The following is a 22,408-nucleotide window of genomic DNA, read 5'->3' as shown; positions in this document are numbered from 1 at the left end:
AAAATTGTACCAATCAGCATCAGAAATTGTACTTTTTCGACTGTAATTGTACCAAATTGTCCACGGAAAAATTCTTCCCGAGAATATTTTTTTTTTTGAAATTCCTGTGAAATTTCTGGATTTTTTAAAGTTACAATGAACAAATGAACAGTTGTAATGAATAAAGTTGGGTCGATTCCATTACATCCATTCATTCTTTTGGTTCTAGCAACATATATTCAGTTGATAATGAAGCATCTTAGTTTAAATTATCGAATTTTTGTCACCCATCTAACATTTTTTAGCCACAGCAGAAAATTTCTGTCATTAAGCATTAAAAATTCTATGGATATTCGTATTCAACAGATAATAATGGCAATAATAATGGCTTAAATTTGTTTATATACTTTTTGGTTTGAAAAACACTTAAAATTACGAGTGTGACAAGACTAGTCAAATGCCTCTATTTCTTCTTTATTTCAAAAACTCATAAGTATAATTTTAAAAAGTTTAGTGTTAATATTTTGGTATAATTGATAGAGAGCATAAATTCATAAATTGGTTTTAATATATTAACTGTGAAATAAATTTTCAAATTGTACCAAATGAGTCATTGGTGTACCACTGACCTTTTTAGATCAAATTGTACCAAAAAAAAGTACAACTGTTCCAATTTTGCCATGCCTGATACGAATTAAGCTTGAAAGACAATTTTGCATGTCCGAAATAATGTTTGAACGCTATAAAAGGAAATTGTTTTTGCGCCGAATAATTACTTGCGATGAAAAATGGATCCATTACGATAAGAGATCACACGTGAAGCCCGGCCAACCAGCCGAATTGAAACCAGAGCCAAATTTCCATGACACTAAGGTTATTTTCTATATTTGGTGGGAGCAAAATGGTCAAATCTATTATGTGCTGCTGAAATCTGTTCAAACCATCACATGAAACCTGTACCGAACGCAACTGATTCGTTTGAAGTGAGCATTTGCCGAAAATCACCCATAATATGCAGCCAGACACGAAATCGTAATATTACATCATGACAATGTAGAACGCTCGATCTGTGATACTCTTCACTTTAGAACAGAGTATCCGAAATTGGCTTGATTCGTTCTTCGCCTCAAAAGATGGGCATTTCTTTTGTCGCGGAATCCATATTTTGCCAGAAAGATGGGAAATAAATTTATATTGTACAAATGATTCAAAATAAAACCTACAAATTTGAAAATATTGCGCATTTATAAGTCACCCAATAGACTCTCATACCTATAAACATCCTGTGTCGTGTGTATTTTATACTATTCAAGAAAACAAGGAAACTGTTAGTTTTTTATTATGCAAGCCTAGTGAAAATACACATTAATTTGTTTGATAATTTTAGAACCAATGGGCAAATAAATGGATTATCAATAGATTATCAAACCTTTTCTTACTACTCATTATGAAATGTATAAAAATTATATTTCTGACCGTTGATCTTTAATTTGTCGACTAATGGACGAATGACAATAGCTGACTTTTAAAGCTTTGTTGAAATGGCAAACACATGATCCTCAAAACTTTTTCGTAAAGATAACTGAATTTGCTGTATACATATGTTTTTTCAAACAAAATGTTTCAGTTGCCTTTATTTTAATCCTTCTTCAGATGTCTGCAATGAGAAAAAATTGTTATTGTTACAACCGAATCTTTTTCATCAATCAAACATTTCAGAATTGTATAAAATAATCGCTTTTGAAAAATACGTTTGATTAATGAAATATCTTAAGTTGTCACAATAATAATTTTATTTTCAATAAACGAACTCTTCTGATGAGTTTATCAACTCTGTAAAAATTATAATTTCAACAAGGAAAAATCAAAATCAAAAACTGTTTACACTTTTAAGAAAGATAGAAAAAAAGCCATGATTACAAATGTGGTCTAGACAAGTAATTACAAATGGAAAATATCAATGATAGAAGTACAAGAGATAAAAATTATAACAGTCTAACATGTATATGGATAAAACAACTTATAATCACAGAAAAACCACCAGCTTAAAGGGTTCAGCATAAGACATTTACCACCTTCACCAATTTCTAACTATATTCAGTTGGTAATTTAATATATGACTGAGGACATCTTCAACAGTGATTCAATTCAAACAAAAGAACGTCTCCGAATTGTTATGAATTATAAATTGTAATTCTAAAATGATTTCTTTTAGATTGAAGTCACAAAATAAATCATTCGAATTTGTATGAATTACACCAAAGTATAACAAGTAGTCCGACTCTCTATTTTTTAATATTACTCTCTTGCACATACGGGTGCCGTGTGAATTCAACACCCTTGTGCGAGATGTAAACAATTCATAAGTCTCGATATTTTCACTATAAATTGTGGAATAAAGTTTAATATATGTATATTAATTAACACACATTCATTTCCGAAAAACGCCAATTTCGCACAAACTTAGAAATCGTTTTTTATACCCTTCACCTTCGTGAGAAGGGTATATATAAGTTTGTCATTTCGTTTGTAATTTCTACATTTTTAATTTCCGACCCTATAAAGTATATATATTCTGGATCCTTATAGATAGCGGAGTCGATTAAGCCATGTCCGTCTGTCTGTCTGTTGAAATCAATTTTCTGAAGACCCCAGATATCTTCGGTATCCAAATCTTCAATAATTCTGTCAGACATGCTTTTGAGAAGTTTGCTATTTAAAATCAGCAAATTCGGTCCACAAATGGCTGAGATATGAGGAAAAAAACAGGACAACCTCGATTTTTGACCTATATCTGGATTCTTAAGTCAGTAATATAGACAATATGGATATCTAATGATAGATATTTCAAAGATCTTTGCAACGACGTATATAAGACCATAGTAAGTTGGACCTACAATGGGTCAAAATCGGAAAAAATATTTTTTAACCAGATTTTTTTTTTCAAATTTAAAAAACAAAAATTTTTTTTTTAAAACTTAAAAAAAAATTAAAAAAATTTTTTAAGTTTAAAAAAAAATTAAAAAACAAAAAAAAATTTTAAAATTAAAAAAAAAATTAATTTTAAAAATTCGAAAAAAAAAATTTTCCAAAAATTAAAAAACGCTTAGGAAAAAATTTTGTTTACCTAAAAATATTTAAAATTTGTATTTTGAAGTATAATTTGGTGAGGGGTATATAAGATTCGTCACAGCCGAATACAGCTCTCTTACTTGTTTTTTATTAATTTTTGAAATTTTATTTTGTTTGTGGTATAATTTGAACAAAAGAACAGATTTTAAATTTTTCATATTGGAAATAGAAGAAAATTTATGTAAATTGAAATTTAAACATTTTTATAGAAGTCTGTGTAACTAACACATATTTATAGTTAGGTACTTTTTCACTAACACATGTTTAGAGTTAGGTACTGCCATAGAGAATTATACTAGAGACGAGACATTCCGAATTTTCAAACAAAAATATATCAAATCATTTGTTTGATACAACAACAAAATATATTGACTATCATGTATTTTGTTGTTGCAAGACTTAGGTTTTTGACAATTATGTCTCGTCTTTATGTTACCATATGGGTACTACGGTCAAATAGTCGGATTACTTGTTATACATTGTAATTGGAGAATCTTTTCTTTCGATTTGATTTACTTACTATATTATACATATTTTCTTATAAATTTGTTCAAATGTTAGAAACAAATTAGCAGGTTGGCAATATTTCTTTGGAACGCAAATGTCGCGTTCTTGTTAATCTGATTGACAACCTACTACTTTGTCCTGCTGACATTTGACCAAATCTATAAGAAAGTCACAGGGTTGCATAAAGTTTCCAACTAGGGAGGGATACATTTAACAAATTCTAAACTAATTTATACGAATAGTGCAAACATATGGTGTATTGATTGTAATTTCACATAATTTATATACAAAAATATGACTAAAATAGTTCTAAATAAAATAATCTATTAAGATTATTAAGGTAAAAACAAAGAACATACAACATACAGACACACACAAAAATAACATTTAATTTTTATTGTAAATTACGAAAATATTTCATTTAATAAGAAATCAAGGAAATTAAACAATGTTACCTGGTGTATTAATTAAAAAAACTTTAACTTTAATACGAAACGTATACTGAGGGGCACGAGGTTTTATTATATCGAGTGGAACAACTCGATAATGATTTGGACCTAAATTAGAAATAGAATAGAAATTCGTTTTGCACAGTGACATGGGGATTAGTGGCGGGGTTATGTTTTGGTTGTGGACCGGAGGAGTAGGGGTTTTTGGGTAAAAGAAAAATAAACAAACAAAAGAAAAAAACAAGATTAATAATTTTGTTTAAACAGAAAAACCAACAAAAAACCAAATTTTACCATAAAGAAAACAACAGAAATATTGAAATATTTTAAAACACAAATAATACGAAACTAACTACAAACGAAAAGAAATTCTAAAAATTCTAAAATCAACAGCTGATACTATTGAAGTACAGGTATTCACTAGACAGTGCAGTAAGAAAGCAGTGACATATAGCCACATTAAGTGAATGCCTTTAATATTTGACAAAGTAAATGACAGTGAGAGTCTAAAAGAAAATTATGTAATTATGATGAATTAAATTGTTTAATTTAAACAATTTTTAAAGTGTTGTCGAAAATAAAAAGACAGATATTTAAATGTTTATATTTACACTGCAAGAAATTTGATGTCTTTAATGATATCCTTATGAAAATTAATTCAAAAGCTTAAGCAATTTTCAAGTTTTTCTTTATTTAATTTTGGAAAAGGCTGCAAATAAAAATTTAATTATATAGCTGACATGTTGTCGATTATATATATGAAATATGAAATTGAAATGACAGCATTATAACACTAACCCAAACACCCATTCATTCCAGACATTTACTTAAATTAATTGTAACAAAATTTACACCATACACCACCAATTATTTTATAAATATATTTTTTTGTTTTTTTCTTCTCTAATTGAAAACCTCTTTTTTCAATTTTGTTTTCCACTTACCTGGCGTGGTATTGAACTTTTCTGAAGCTAATTTCTGTCCAAATGTATACTTTGGGGTCGATTGATTAATGGCCTTTACTGCTTTCTGTATGTCATATTCACCGGGTGCTGGTGTAGAGAATTTGGACATTTCTTTGTGACGACTTTGTAGAGTAGCGGCTGGTGGTGTATCTTTGCCTTTATTGCCTAGACCGGTGACATTGTATTTGGCAGGCCCCTCTCCTATCGACTGAACGGTTTGTCGGTGTTTTTGTCCAAAGGAAAATGATGGAGCGGCATTTTTTCGGGAATCTGTTACTTTGTTGCCTAAAAGGGAAACAAATAAAAAAGGTTTAGATATTTTGGTATTCGTGTCCGTTGAATTCTTTAACAGAACCCTACTAAATTGATCATACATTGGATCAAATCTCAGCAGGACTAAATCCGCAAGAGTTTGGCTAGTATTGACCCAGCTGAAAAGTTTAGGACTTTTGTCGAATGTCAGCAGGTTGGTAATGGTATTGAAAAATTGTGCATTGCTCTTTTGTCCTGCTGAGATTTGACAAAAAAAAAATAAAAGAAATTCTGGAGTTGTGGCAGTTTTTTTATGGTCACCATGGATCTGAAACTGTTTTCTGAAATTTGTTATAATGAAAAGTATTGTATGTTTTTCAACCTGCTGACATTTGATTTAATCATTAAATTTTAATGTATGAGACAAAGTATAATAAGTAGTCCGACTCTCTATTTTTCAATATTACTCTCTTGCTTATACACACGCTGTGTGAATTCAACATCCTTGTGAGAGGAAATTTTAACACATTTATTATTTTTTTCATTATTTTTTGTGTTTCGCACAAACTAAAAAATCTTTTTTTTTTTATTAATTTTTAACATTTTATTTTTTGTTTTGTGTGAAATAATTTAAACTATAGAACAGAGTTTAAATTTTTGGTATTGAATGGAAGAAAATTTAAACATTTTTAAAAAATTAAAATGTCTCCAACACATGTACGTTTTTGTTACTAAAACATTTTTAGAGTTAGGTGCTTTTTCATTAACACATGTATAGAGTTAGGTACTGCTGTCAAAGAGTCGGACTACTTGTTATACTTTTGTATGACAATTCAGAGGTTTGCAGTAAGTTTTTTAATTGTTTATAAATTTTTGTTTATTATTCCTGTGACATTATATTTTGATTTGGAATAATTATCTCAATTTGGTTAAGTTTTATAACTAAACTTACCTATTAAACTGGGCAGTGTTACTGCTGCTGGTCCCGGTGTGGAAGTTTCAGCAGCTATTTGTCCACGTCTAACAGTTGGTGTCCAAGGACGTTGCTCGAAACCGGCCACCATATTTGTGTATCGTTAAAATATTGTGTGTTTTTGTTGTAAAGAAGAAATGGTGTTTTTAAATATCTGTAAATATAAAGGGAAATTATTTTAATAAATAAAAGTTAAAAACATTTTTTAAGGAAGTAATTGATGTTACTATCTAAAAAGCCCCGAATAATGACCTTTTTTGAATTCAGTCGTAATGAAATTTAACCCCAAAGAATATAATTTTACATGTATAATTATTTTTTGTTCGATAATTTCAAATTAATAACAAATTCATTTTACAAAATAAAAAGAAAAATCCTCGTGCTAATTTTTAAAAACTCTCATAAATTATTTGTTTCGTTCACGAACGAATATAATTTTTTAGATCACAACCAATCGGAGGAACGAAGAAAAATCCTTATTAATTCATTCATAAATTCCAGCAAATATAATTTTAAATACAAAAACGAATAATTCTTTTCTGTTTTTAAACTAATTCTCCTGTAAATAAGATTCGAATCACGAATTAAATCTTTTATATCCTTCAACAAAGTATACTTTAATATATAGATTGAAAACCATAGAGAAACATAGAGCGGAAACTAGAAAAAAACTCAAACAAAAAAAATGTTCAAAATAATCAGACATACGAGTGTTGTTTTTGTTTTCACATAGTTTTTTCTACTAATACATTCTCAGCACTTAGGTTTCTGACAACTGAGTTAGGTCTTTGACAGGAGAGTTTCCGCTCTATGTCTATTCTCTATGTTGAAAACAATTTTAGTTAAAAACATTTGTTGGTGCAAATGTTTTTGTGGTAACAAATTTTTTTAGTGAAACAAATTTTTTGGGTGAAAAGAATTGTTGATGAATAAAAATTGGTTAGTGAAAACAATTTTTTTGTTAAAAAAATTTAGAGTTCAGTAATATATTTCCCGATCTTGACACACTGTTCGTAGGAATTTTTTGGCTTTATGTACCTCGTTGGAAAGGTGTTTGAAATATCTACAATTAGATATCCATATTTTCTATTGTTTAGGAAAGGTCTATGAAATGTATATCATTAAATATCCATATTGTCTTTTTTTTTAAAAAAAATAAGTCAAAACTCGATGTTGTGGTTTTTCGCTTATATCTCAGACATTTGTGGGCTGATTTCAATTTAGCAATTGAACTGGGACTATAGCGGATATTTGATGTATCAGTCATGTAAATTATTTAGGGCCTTCCTTTCCTAGTACATATGTAAATTTAAAGTCTTGAAATAAAATAGAATTTTGTGCCCTTTTCGAATAATTATTTAAATTCATCAGAGCTGTAAACGAATCATTCTTTTTTGATTTAAATTCGCTAAATTTTGATTTAATTCTTTTCACAACAAAAACGAACTGCATGAAATTTGAATCAATTCAAATGAATAAGGCAAATGTATTTTGTAAAAATGAGTTACAATTCGTTATCAATTCAAATGAATTGATTTTGAATTCATTCAAATGAATTAGAACAATTAATTGCAATTCAAATGAATGAAAGCAAAAATAAGTTGCAATCAATCAAAATCAACTGCAGATCTACCATAATTAAAATATTCAGTACAAAAATTGAAAAGCCTTCTCCTGGATCCGCGCCTGATCAGAAAAAAACATAGTGTTTGGAGTTCGTTTCTTCAAGAAGAACTGATTTTTATTTTGAAATACGCTGAACGACAAAACAAATTTAGTATTCAAGAAGCAATTAAACAAAGTTTTCCCATTTTGATAGGAATTTCACCGATACCTATCAAATCAATTCCTATTCTGCAGCTACCTGAAAATTCCAGTATATCATGGGAATTTCAAATCTAAGAATTTTTTGTCTTTGGACCATACTATCACCTAGTACTAAACGTGAGTAATGCTTGCTGTCCTTTACATAAAAAATAGTTGAATATCAAAACGACAGTGATGCTTACTGTAGATTTACTTACAAAATCAATTCAAATTTCAATCAATTCAATTCAAATGAGTTGGAAATGAATTGCTAATTATTTTTTTTAATTCATTTGAATTAATTCAAAATCAATTCAATTCAAATGAAATGAAATGCAATTCACTTTGACAAATTCATTTGAATTAGAAACGAATTGGAATTTATTCTATAAATTCATTTGAATTAGAAATGAATTGCAATTCACTTTTTACCAAATTCATTTGAATTGACCCAAATTTCATTCAATTAATTTTTTTGTGTGGAAAGAATTAATTCAAAATTTGCTAATTTAGTACATGAATGATTCGCGAATTAATTCAAAAATTAATGATTAATTTACAGATCTTAAATTCATGACTGTGTAAAACAAATTTAGAATAAGGTGGAAGGTAAACTAAATAAAGTTCTACGATTAGAGATAAACTTAGACTATATAAAGTCGAACGATTGAAACTAAACTGAGTCTATATAAAGGCCTACTATTGAAGCTAAATTTAGTCTATGGAAAGACCTATGGAAGCTAAACATGGTCTATATAAAGACCTTTTTTTATTGAAGCTAAACTTAAGTCGTACGATTAAAGACCTACTATTGAATTTAAATAAGGACTATATAAAAACCAACTATTGAAGCTAAACTTAGTATATCTAAAACTCCTACGATTGAAGCCAACCTTAAGTCGTACGATTAAAGCTAAACTTAGTCCCTATAAAGATATACTATTGAAGCTACTCTTAGTCTATATAAAGAATAAGTAAAGCTTCAATAGCCCTACTATTGAAGCTTTATAAGGACATTATATTGAAACTAAACTTAGTCTATGTAAACACCTACTATGGAAGCTAAACTTAGTCTATATAAGAACCTAATATTGAAGCTAAACTTATGTCGTACGGCTAAAAACTTAGTCTATGTAAACACCTACTATGGAAGCTAAACTTAGTCTATATAAATATCTATTATTAAAGCTAAACTTATGTCGTACGGCTAAAAACTTAGTCTATGTAAACACCTACTATGGAAGCTAAACTTAGTCTATATAAATATCTATTATTAAAGCTAAACATAGTCTATACAAATACCTACTATTTAAGCTAAACTTAGTCTATGTAACACCTACTATGGATGCTAAACTTAGTCTATATAAGAACCTAATATTGAAGCTAAACTTATGTCGTACGATTATAGCTAAACTTAGTCTATACAAGGACCTAATAATGAAGTTAAACTTAATCTGAATAAAGATCTACTATTGAAGCTAGAGTTGGACTACAACAAGATACATATTTGCTTCTTCAAATTTTATTTAAATAAATTCTCAATACATATTTCTATTTATTTCTGGTGTCTTTTAGTACTCATAGTTATGTAAATATTATACCACAAATTGCAACTCTCAACAAAACCTCTTTACTCATTTTATTTTATATTAATATTTATAAGATTTCTTTGTATCTAAAACTAAACTCAAGTTTAGAAACCATAAATCCATACAACATTTAAACTAAAAAAACTTTTTTTATATGCATCTCACAAATAATTTACTATCTCATATTTCACCACAATGTTTTATTTATTTATGTCACCAACTTTTTTATTTTTATATTAATAAACATTTTTCTCCCCAAAGAAATGAAAAACCACTTATGAAATTTTAACTAGAATTTTGTGTGTTACAAATGGAAGACAACAAAAAGAAATAAAAATAAAACTATAAACTCAAAGTTAAACTTGAAGCAAATTGGGTCACAATATTTGTATTTATATGCATATAAATACATAACACTCTTCATAACTTTTGAATTATTAAAATACTTACTTAGTTTACACATGATTACATACATCAACATCATCATCATATATTTATATTATAAAGAAAAATCTCAGTTAGAATATTATATGAACGAACATGTATGAAACATGTAGTATTTTATCAGACTTAAGAATTTCAAGAAAATCTTATGCAAAGGAATGCAATGTGAAGGAAAAAAATGTGATTTCGGTTTTAAAAACTATTCAAAAGTACACAGGAAAAAATAAACGTTATTATATTAATGTGCCATGCTTTATTATATGTTTTTTTACTTATAGTTGCCAGCCTAGATTGACACAATCAAGCTCAAAATGATATTTCTAAAAACATTCTCTTTATAACAGTGATCAGGACTCAGAGCCACCAGTGTCTGAACGTAATCGACTATTCCGATGTACACAACATGATTGTGAACATATGTATGTAACTCGGAAAATTAATTTTACCGAAGTTTTCAATATATTTGTGGCATGTTCTCTTTCCAATTTGCTTGTCATTACCACTCTGTGTTCTAATTTACTTTCACTGTATTTATTTCTCTCAGTATAAAGTTCAACAAACAAATAACTTGTAAACTAAAAAAAAAAACACAAAAACTTTACAACTATAGTTTTTTTTCTATTCGTACATTAAATATGAGTACAAGTACGAGTATTAACATTTTTTGGATTTTTTGTTTATAACGGTTGTTGTAGCAACATGTTTGGCCAATTTCTAGAAAATAAAAATCCAAAAAGAAATTGAATACCGTAGAAGTTAGAACATAGAAATATGTACTGCTACTGCTACAAAAACTACATACCAATGCATCACAACATCGCAAGTAGGTTTGCATTGTCTGCAGAGGCGTATTTGTTTGGCAAGACTAAACATTTACGTAAAACAAATATTAAATACCGAAAGAGAAAAAAAATCGAAGAATAAATATTAAAGTTAAACTATAAATAAGGTTAAAATAACGAGTACTCATTTGCTATAAGTGCAGGGTATTAGCAAGACAGGGAGTTAAAGGTATGTTTTTTTAGAATTTAAGAAATTCCTTTACTATTGAAGCTAAAGTTTATATTCATTGAAGCCAAACTTAGACTACATGAAGTCGTATGATTAAAACTAAACTTAATCTTTATAAAGGAAATTTTTTCAGGTTTGGGAAATGTTCTAAATTGTATGAAATTGGTCTTTATTGTATTTGATTTATGGAAATAATATGAATTATAAAAAATTCCTTAAAAATATAATTTCCCTTAAAAGGATATTTTTTTAGAAAAGAGAATTTTTTTAGAATTGTCTTTATCATACAAATTTTATTGTATAAAGTTACAGAAAATTTCCAAAAAAAATCCCTTAAAGGAAATTTTTTATATACAAGGAACATTGCTGTAAAAATATACAAAGTTTTTAAAACTTTGTTTTAAAATAAAATTCCCATAAAGGGGATTATCAAGGGGAAATTTTGAAAATTTAGTCAAAATGGACTTAATCAATGCGATGGGTTTGTGAAAAAATATTAAAAACATTTTAAACATCCTTGGTAATAAAATTTCCCCTAAAGGAATATTTTTGTAAGGAAGGTAAAATTTAAATTTATATTTTGAATTCTTCATCAAATTTATTTTATTGCTAATTTATTATAAGCAAGGGAAATTTTAAAAATGATGACTCTTCGCTCTTTTATTGAAATTTCTAGAAAATAAAATTTCCGTAGAAGAAAGTTTCTAAAATTTGATCAGAATTTTCATAAAATATTTAAAATTATCCTAATATGTAAAAATTTCCCTAAAATGGAAAAATAAAATTAACAAATTCCTTAAAAAATATATTTCCCTTGTAGAGAAATTTTTATAGATCATGGAAATTATTAAAATTTTATGGAAATTGTTATTATTGTATTTTTGCTTTATGAAAAACTTAAAAAGAATTTAAAATATACTCAATAATAAAATGTCCACTAAAGGGATATTTTTATAGATAAGGGAAATTTTTAAAATTCTTTCAGAATTGTCTTTATCACAATAATTTTATCGAAGCAAGTTGAAAAAATCACAGAAATTCATTTAAAATTTATTTTTCCTTAAAGGAAATTTTAAAAGCAAGGAAAATTTTAAAAATTCATTGAAAATAAAATATCCCTAGAAGGGTAAATTTTATAGACCAGGGAAATTTATAAAATTGGATCAAAATTTTCTTTATTGTAATTTAATTTAAAAAATTGTAAAACTCTCCGTAGTAAGCCACTTATTTTTGTTGTAAAAGTATAATAAAAATTATCAAATTCCTTAAATAATAAATTTCCCTTATAGGGAAATTTTTAGAGATCGGGGAAATTTTTAAAATTTTATGAAAATTGGCAATATTGTATTTGCTTTATGAAAAATTATTAACAATTTTTAAAAAATTCTAAGTAATCAAATTTCCGTAAAAGGTATATTTTTATAAATAAGGGAAATTTTTTAATATTAAATTTCCCTTAAAGAAAAATTTTTATAAGCAAGGGAAATTTTAAAATGTTTGACAAACTCTTCGCAAGTCTTTTATTTTTGCTGTAAAATATTAAAATTCTTGGAAATAAAATTTGCCTAGAAGTGTAATTTTTATAGACCAGGGAAATTTTTAAAATTCGATCAGAATTTTTTCATTGTATTTAATTCATTTTACAAATTCCTTAACAATTAAATTTCCCTTAGAGAGATATTTTTATTAGCATGGGAAATTTAAAAAAAATTTCCAAACTTCGTAAGCCATTTATTTTTTCTGTAAAAATATAATAAAAATCAAAAATATTCCTTAAAAATTAATTTCCCTTATAGGAAAATTTTTACAGATCTGGAAAATTTTTAAATTTTTATGAATATTGTCATTATTGTATTTCCGTAAAAGGGATATTTTTATAAATAAAGGAAATTTTGAAAATTATTTTTAAATTGTCTTTATTATAAGAATTTTATTATAGCAAGTTGAAAAGAATTACAGAAATTCATTTAAAATTAAATTTCCGTTAAAGGAACATTTTTATAATGTTATAATTTTAACATTTTTGGCAAACATTTCCTAAGCCTTTGTTGATATAAAAAATTAAAAAAAAAAAATCCGTAGAAATAAAATTTCAATTAATGAGAATTATTATTAAATTTTAAGAAAAAAATCTTTTATGTATTTTATTACAAAAATATATTAAAAATTAACAAGTAAGAGTGCTATATTCGGCTGTGCCGAATCTTATATACCCTTCACCAAATTATACTTAAAAATTTTAAATATTTTTAGGTAAACAAAATTTAATTTGTTTTCCAGTTGTTTTTTTAATTTTTTGAAAAAAAATTTTTTCGATTGTTATTTTAATTTTTTTTTTAAATTTAAAAAAATTTTTTTTTTTAAATTTTAAAAAAATTTTTTTTTTAATTTTAAATTTAAAAATTTTTTTTTTTGTTTTTCAAATTTTTTTTTTTTGGAAAAAAAATTCGGGTTAAAATTTTTTTCCCGATTTTGGCCCATTGTAGGTCCAACTTACTATGGTCTTATATACGTCGTTGCAAATGTCTTTGAAATATCTATCATTAGATATCCATATTGTCTATAATAATGACTTAGTAATCCAGATATAGGTAAAAAATAGGTCAAAAATTACAAACGGAATGACAAACTTATATATACCCTTCTCACGAAGGTGAAGGGTATAAAAATAATAATTATTATTTTTATTGTCAGGGGGAATTTTTCAAGATCTTTTCATCATATTTTTTTTATTACATAAAAATAAACAATTACTGAATTGTATTCAAAATAAAATTTCCATCGAAGGGAATTTTTTTAATTATTTGCTAAAATCGTTTTAATCATGAAAAATTTTTAGTAAAAACATTAAAAAATCTTAATAAATTATATATAATATTTCTGTGCACTAATCGCTATTTCAAGTATTGTGGGGACAGTATTCTAAAAGTTTTATATTTTCATAATTCATTCATTATATCAAAGTAAAAAATAGCACCTTTACATTCTGCTTAAAGTATTTGGGGTTAACTTTATTGAACAATAAATATTTGTGCTGAGCCTACCTTGATAAATTTTCTATTCTCTTAGGTTGGTGTTTTTTTTTATTTTTTCTATTTTATATATTTTTTTTCATATTGAGCTCAAAGCAAAGTTCTAGATTTCATTTGGGGCGTTTTACCTTACCCCTTGCAGCTGATGGTTGTTCATATTTGGTAAGCAAACCAATTAGAATACAATATGATAGATTTTTATTTGGTTGACCTTCTTTTTTTTCGTTATTTTCATATACATGAGACTTTAATATACTTGGTAGATGTGGTAAAGTAAGGGAAAATGGTTTGGTATTTATTTGTTTACGTGTCTACCCTTGTTTCAAAAAATCCGAATGGAAAAAAAATATTTCTATATCTTTACAAGTCAAGATATAGAGAGACAGACATGGCACGACACATCAACACTAAATGCCATAAACAAAACACCAATACTAAAGCAGGCTAAACACAGTGGGGAATTGAAAATATAAAAATGCTGTGTCATAATTTTAGTTTAGTGTAAACCATGTTAAACAATTTAATATTTGTTGATTTGAATTGTATACACTCCTATGGTGTTCATCTTTAATGCCATGTCTATATTAAAATTTTATCTTTTTTTACACAATATTCTAAAAGTTTAACTTCATTTATGTTAATATTCCAAATGTTGTATCATTCTGATAAGAGCATTAAAATTTCTGTATAAATTATTTTATCTGAAATATTTTCTAATCGATCCCACTGTGTGTAGATTAGTGTACGTGTAAGTGTTAGTGTTCTAGGTATAACATGAAACGTCTTAGGTCGGGTTAAAGACAAATATTTAGCATACTTTTAGGTGCATGCTAAAATAAGTTCAAATTACATAGAAATAAAGAAGGGCAGGTTTGTTAGCTGATAGCTTTTTAACAGTTGCCTGGTACGAATTGGAGCATTTAAACTTTGCAGTTTGTGTATGTATACAAATTCTAACGATATTTTAATTGACTTGAAGTGGCCGACTTAATAACAAACTTAAGATATCAATCAATTATTATTTTATTACTTTAATTTATTGTTTACATTTATTTATTAACGTTAAATTACTTTTAGCCACAAAAATAATTTCTTATTAATCATGGCCATATAGTACATATGTCAAATGTTTAAGTGTGTTGAGTTTGGGCGAGAGGCGTCTAGACTTTTGTTTGACTTTAGTTTCTATTCCAGTTTAATTAAATATGTTTTCTTTTGTGTTCTTTTTTTTCAAAAACGACTTGTTTTAACCGCAAACACTTGACATCATTTTCATTGCAACATTCGAGGTTGTAGCTTCCTACTCATTTTCATAATTTAAACAACTTTATTTTTTTTTAGTTTTTTCAGTAGTTAACCCATTTTGATTTATTGTTAAGCTTTGAATGACAACTACATATGTATTTAAATAAAGTTTTTTTTAGAAAAGGAATTGCAAACAAAATTATCAAACAAAATTTTATGTTAATAAAGTGTAAAAATTTTAAAAAATTTATAACATTTTTTAATTTACAATTCTATTTAAATTAATAAATAAATGAAAACTAGGGTTCGAGCAGTCGAACAATCGACTTTTTGTTAAAAAAAGTCGTTAAGTCGAAATTAAATTTTTGGTGGAACAATCAATTACGTTGTCCCAAAAAGTGGAAAACTTGGATTAAATTTTAAAAAAAATATTCGAAAAAGTATTTTCTTTTATACAAATTTAAAAAAATTTAATAGTCGATAAAAGTCGATTTATTCTAGCAACCATATGTATTTACATTAAAGTCGACTTTTCATAAATAGCGAAAAATCCACTTATACAAAATTTAAAAAAGTCGATAGATCGACTTTTAATAAATAAAAAAAAGTCGAATAGTCGACTTTAATGAATAGCACATTTAATTTTTTTTTTTTAATATTTTCATCATTTGATAATTATTGTTGGTTATATATTTTGCATGAATTTTAAAGGTAGAAAAGTTTATTCAAAAAATTTAAAATATCAAAAGTTCGACTTTTAAAAAAATAAAATAATTTTTCAACTATTAAACCTTAATAAAAAACACCTTTAAAATTTTTTTTAAATTATCTCATCATTTAACAATTATTGTTTGTTCTATATTTTGCCCAAATTTTATAAATCGATTCATTTTTTTGCTTTCAATAACATGAAAAATGGATTTTTCATAAATGGCTAAGACGAAACATTATTAAAAAATTCAAAAAGTCAAAAGTTCGACTTTTCAAAAATTGGAAAAAGTCGAATGGTACACCGTTTTTCAACTATTGAATCCTAATGTAAACCACATTTAAAGTTTGTTTTTAATTTTTTCTTTATTTGACAATTGTTGTTTGTTCCATATTTTGCACGAATTTAAAAATTAATTCATTTGCCTTCAATGATATAAAAAGTCGACTAAAAAGTCCAATTTTAAAAAGTGGATTAAAAAAATTTTAAAAAGTCAAAATTTCGACTTTTAACAAATTGGAAAAAGTCGAAGAGTAGACATTTTATCAACTATTAAACCGTAATGAAAGCCAACTTTAAAGTTTTTTTTAATTATTTCATCACTTAACAATAATTGTTTGTTTTACAATTTCAAAATTGATTCATTTGTTTCAATTTAATGACATAAAATAGTCGACTTTTCATAAATACCAAAAGTCGAGAAGTCCATTATTTAAAAATTTTAAAAAGTCGAAAGTTTGACTTAAAAAATCAAAAAAAATCGAATAGTCGACTTTTTGTTTCAACAATCAAACCAGAATGAAAACTAGTTTTAAAGTTTTTTTAATTATTTCATTATTTAACAATTATAGTTTGTTTTATATGTTGCACGAATTTCAAAATTGATTCATTTGTTTGCATTCAATGACATTTTAAAAAGATCTCAATAAAAACAATAAAAAATGTACATGAAAGTATCAAATTTATGAAATTCTATGAATTTAGAAAAAAACAAACACCCACATTTAAGTAAAATGATCGTAAATTCAAATAATCGAAAACATAAAAAGAAAAATTTTATAAAAAATCAACAACTGTAACATTTAACCATATTTGGTGGTAACAACCAAATTGTGCAGTATTTAGACTAGAATAGACTAGAAATTGAAATGATAGAACGGCTACAATACAGCCACCACCAAATCATGTCTCATCTGTGTCTAAATCGAATTCTAAATACGAATTCGCAGCCAACACCAAAAAATTAAACAAAAGCTACCCACAATGTTTTTTTTTATTTATTTTTATTTATTTCATTTGTTTAAATTTAATTATTTGTGATGATTCATTGAAGCTTGAAAACTTTGTCATTATTTGGTTTCGTGTTATGTCTAAACTTCAACTGAAATATTAGTGAAGCAACCAAAATTAGTGAATTACAAATGTTTTGACATCATATCACAATTCTAAGTGGGTGATTAGAGATGAGAAATGTTAATGAGGATTGTTTTGATAGAAATTATTGTTAATGGCTGAAGTAAAATTTTACAGTTAGATGAGCATTGGTGGGATTTTTGGAATTGTGTTTCCTAAAAGCAAAATATTTTCAATTTGTCATAGGTACTCAGCTTTAAAATTTAAATTTGCTTTAAAACTAAATTTGTATAAAAAGAGTACTTAGCTTTTTTCACACTAAGCAACCATATTCCATACAAAATTGTTAACTTTAAAAATTTTTGTTTTTTTATATAAAACCTTTCCTTCCTTTTCTTTATGCAATCAATAAAATCCATATTTTATCCTTTCATTCCTTAGATAATAAAAATTGTAACTTTATAATGGTGTTGTAATTGAAACCCACCTGTTGTGAAACAATTCTTGTTTAACACGAAACACATGTTCTATATTTTTTTTCTATTCTTAATACATTTCGTAATATTTTATTACGAACAAACAATTTTATAGTATTTCTTTGTAATTATCATATGACGTAAATTAGATTTAAGTGTAACATTATTTAAATATGTACATATAAGAATTGTAAGTAGAGATTGAGACGACGACTACTCCTCCTCTGCTCCTTGGCGGCAAACGCCTACAATACTTACTTACATAATTCTGAGCTTTATTGAAATGTTATATAGAGATTTGTAACTTACAAAAGAAAACAATTTACATATAGAAATAACGTTTTTAAAACTTTTATGTAAATACTGGGTGTTTAGTAATTACTAAGAAATAGAATGGTGTGGTAGTGACATTGAGACATTTGTAATTATAGTTTGATTACGATTCATTCGATATCTGTGGATTATAATTAGGTATGAATCGAATGTGAATTATGCTGAAAGTTTATTTCAAAATAGGGGCTACAGGCCCACATAACACATAAATATTCTCGAGATTAATAATGTCCTATAACTTGCACTATAACTTGAAAACGATTGATATCTAGAGTCCATAAAAATCGAGATATTTTCAACTTTTTTTAACCCGATTTTTGTAACTATTGACCTCCAATTAATATATATTTTCTACTATATCGATTTTCATTTCACTTAATCTTCTACTCCACATTAAAATCCTTATTTATACAATGGAAACTTTTCCAAATATTTTATTTTCTCAACTACACCAAATGTAGTTCAGAATTTTCTAATTGAATTTCAGGAATTTTTAATTATATTTCAGAATTTTCTAATTGAATTTCAGAATTTTCCATTTATATTTCAGAAATTTCTAATTGTATTTTAGAAACATCCATTTGTATTTCAAAAATTTCCAATTGTATTTCAGAATTTTCTAAGAATTGTCTAATTGTATTTCAGAAAATTCAAATAGCAATACCAATGAAAATTTCTGAAATACAAATAGAAATTACTGAAAAACCATTTCAAAATTCTGAAATGAAATTAGAAACTTTTTAAGTATAAATTAAAAATTCAGAAATACAAATGGAAATTTTTGAAATAAAATTGGAATAATCTGAAACACAATTAGAAACTTCTGAAATACAATTATAAATTGTTAAAATTTAATTGAAATTTTCTGAAATATAATTAGAAATTAATTTCTGAAATGCAATTGGAAATGGTGTTGTTCTAGAACTTATAGCCAGCACTTGTTCTAGTTATGAGCTGTTAATGATTTGTATTTGAAATTACCTCCTTTAGAACTGATTCTAGAGAACCTTCATGGAGCTAGCACATGTCATTTGGAACGATTCTGCAACAAGTTTTGTAATCGAAAATTGGTTCGAAATTGTCATCCTCGGAACTAGTTCTGCAGAAGCTTTAGAGAGAAAATACGCCTTCTTAGGAACCGTTCTAAAATTAGTTCTTTCATAATTGAGTTTTGTTTGAAATTAGGAACTAGTTCTTAAAGTAGCGGAATTTACAATACAATGGCGTATCTTTTGAACGCTGTTTTTGATTTTGATAAGTTATATGTCATTTTGAAGGGCTCATATCATTTATTTATACTTACTTAGCTATTGAACATTATAGTGTAAATAGCAACTTTTTTTTGCGTCGAAAATGCGGAAAGTTTTGCTTTATTTCATTAATTTGAAAAAAATGTCGCTGAAGCTCAACGATTGCTCACCGAAACTTATGATGAATGTGTTCCATCGGTTTCAATGTGCGAGAGATGGTGTGTGGTTCAGAAGTTCTGATTTTGACGCGTAAGACAAAGATCGCCCAAGCCAGCCCAGCCCAGAAAGTTTGAATACCAAGAATTGGATGCATTACTCCATGAAGATTGTTGTCAAATGCAACAAGAGTTTGCAAAATCATTGAAAGCTACTCAAGCGGCCATATCAAAACGTTTGCGAGCAGCTGGATTTATCCAAAAGCAGGGAAATTGGGTACCATACGAATTGAAGCTGAGAGACCTTGAAACACGATTTTGCGTGATCGAAATCAAACTTGAACCCTATAAAAGAACATAGTTTTTGCACCGAGTCATTAATTGCGATTAAAGATGGATCCATTGTGATAACCCCAAGCATCCAAAGCCCTGAACTGGTGTCGATATTTCCAGTTACGTAATTGGTTTCCGGGGTCCAAATTTACCCCCCGAGAAATGAAATATTTACTGTTCTAAACATAATTTAAATTTTTTTTATATTTTAAATTAAACAACATTTTCTTATATAGAAATAAATGTTTTATTAATTCATTTTGTATATAACATAACCTATTTCTTATATAAATAGTAGCCTTTTGTTTTTAAGTAATTATACCCTACACCACCATAGTGGGGAGGGTAATCACTTTCTGAGTCGATTACACGATGTCCGTCCGTCTGTCCATGTAAACCTTGTGCGCAAAGTAAAGGTCGCAATTTTGAAGATATTTCGATACAAATTGGTACATATATTTTTCGGCCCAAGGACCAAGCATATTGAAAATGGGTGAAATCGGGCCGTTTTTTCACCAAGCCCCCATACAAATGTCCTCCGGAAATTGGACTTTATCGTTCATATATGTTTAATTTATATAGTTATCTACACAAATTTCGCTCCAAATAAGTTTTATATATACGAAATTCGTGTCACCAAATTTTGTTACGATCGGTCCATAATTAGTCATAGCTCCCATATAGACCCGCTTCCGAAAATCACTTTAACGTGCATAAATCTCTTAAAAATTTTGATATACACACAAAATTCACCATAAATAACTTTCATATAGACATAAATCACATGACCTAATTTCATGATGAGCGGTCCATAACTGATCATAGCTCCCATATAAGGCCCTCTTCCGAAAATCAGTCACGAATATAAATTATTGATATTTTAAAAGAATAATGTTTTTGGAAAAACATTTACATAGTGTAGGATATTATATGGTCGGGCTTGACCGACCATACTTTCTTACTTATTTTTTAATATATATTGGGGTCAATTTTGACCCCACGATATCAATTAAGGGTTAATGATAATTAATGTGGAAATAAACAAATCAAGTGATATTCCTTAAGTTTTATTGATATTTTTAAGAATCCGAAACTTTCATTTTCCTTAAAGATCTACTCAGAATAATATTGTAATGTGTTTTAGCGCTAACAATATTTTGATTATTTCGGTTACGGTATTTTGGGTGTAACGGTTGGTAACTTAGCGGTAACAATAATCAACCTAGCAAATTTTTATAAAACCTTGTTTAAATCATACTTTTGCTTCTTTAACATAATTATGCTGTATTTAATAATGTATAAATGTAAAATATGTTTTTTTATTTCATTTCAGTTCATTACGTTTTTAAAATGAAACCATTTCAAACATCTGTGAAGAAATACTTTGATGCTTTATGCAATTTAAACGGTTTGTTTAATTGCTATAAATCCATGGGTGAGTGTGTAATTATTTTAATAACTTTCACATTAAACTCATTGTAAAATAATACTCAATGATTGTTTATCGTCTTGTGGTTTTAATTTATTTCTTCTTTCATTGTGATTAAAACGTGTCATCAAAAAGATATAGTTAGTAGTCATCGATGGATTGTTGTGCTTATCTAAATAAAATGTGTTTTTCTATAGATTTTGCATTCTTTAGGGAAATTCTTTTTTAATTTATCATTCAATAAGAAAGAAATTTAAAAAAAAACAGTTTTTCTCTCTATAGTTGTTGCGGTTTTCCGTTTATCTTTTTATATTATTTTGATTTTTCCACTATTTGCTTAATACCATTCCATTCATACATCAAGCAACACAAGAAATACATTCGATGATGATGATTTTATTCTGAATGATGATGATGATGACAATGTGTGTCTATTGGTCCGTCTGTCTATCTGTCTCTTGGCATTTATAAATTTATCGTTTGTTTGACGCATTTTTATGGCAAATAGCCAATATTAGCAAATACAATCATAAAAGTGTTTTGTCTATTGTACTACTTAATAATTATACACAGATTTATTTCTATATGTAGATTTTAAAAGAATTTATTTGGGAATTTTGATCACAACTCCCCAATGAATTGTTAATTTAATTGCAAAAACACAATTATTTTGATCTGATATCATTAGAGCGTGTCTTGAATAACATATAAGGAGTGAGATCGAAAAATTCTTAACATACATATATGTTTATAAAAAAGAAACCACTAAACTTACAGCTTTAATTTTTTTTTTATTTGATTGAAATTATTATTACAATTTACAAAAAAAATTATTTTTATAGTTTTAATCACTAGTGATGAAATTTCGGAAACCCTTCCATTAACGTTTTTATAGTGCTTTCTGTCACTTTGCTCGAACATGTAGTCCATCTCCGTTTAAAATCTACCACACTTTTGGACACCTTTTTTGTACTCTTCAATTCTCT

The 22,408-nt window shown here is 26.9% G+C and overlaps 1 protein-coding gene across 7 annotated transcripts in view; it reads right to left on the bottom strand.

Annotated features, from left to right (window-relative positions):
- Positions 1-22,408, bottom strand: part of LOC135952485 (mucin-1) — a 60,376-nt gene that overhangs the window by 10,188 nt on the left and 27,780 nt on the right. For 5 of the 7 annotated variants that reach the window (XM_065502439.1, XM_065502441.1, XM_065502445.1 and 2 more), the window contains 3 exons: positions 6,237-6,411; positions 5,012-5,317; positions 4,074-4,175 (listed from right to left, as the gene is read on the bottom strand). In XM_065502439.1, the coding sequence (XP_065358511.1) occupies positions 4,074-4,175; positions 5,012-5,317; positions 6,237-6,348 (520 nt within the window). In that variant the 5' untranslated portion in view covers positions 6,349-6,411. The remainder of the gene's footprint in view (positions 1-4,073; positions 4,176-5,011; positions 5,318-6,236; positions 6,412-22,408) is intronic. The other 2 variants (XM_065502442.1, XM_065502444.1) reach the window with 1 other exon arrangement.

Source organism: Calliphora vicina, chromosome 2, assembly GCF_958450345.1.
Source record: "Calliphora vicina chromosome 2, idCalVici1.1, whole genome shotgun sequence".
Classification (NCBI taxonomy): domain Eukaryota; kingdom Metazoa; phylum Arthropoda; class Insecta; order Diptera; family Calliphoridae; genus Calliphora; species Calliphora vicina.
The sequence above is the reverse complement of the archived record's forward strand: the minus strand, read 5'-3'. Positions and strand labels throughout refer to the sequence as shown.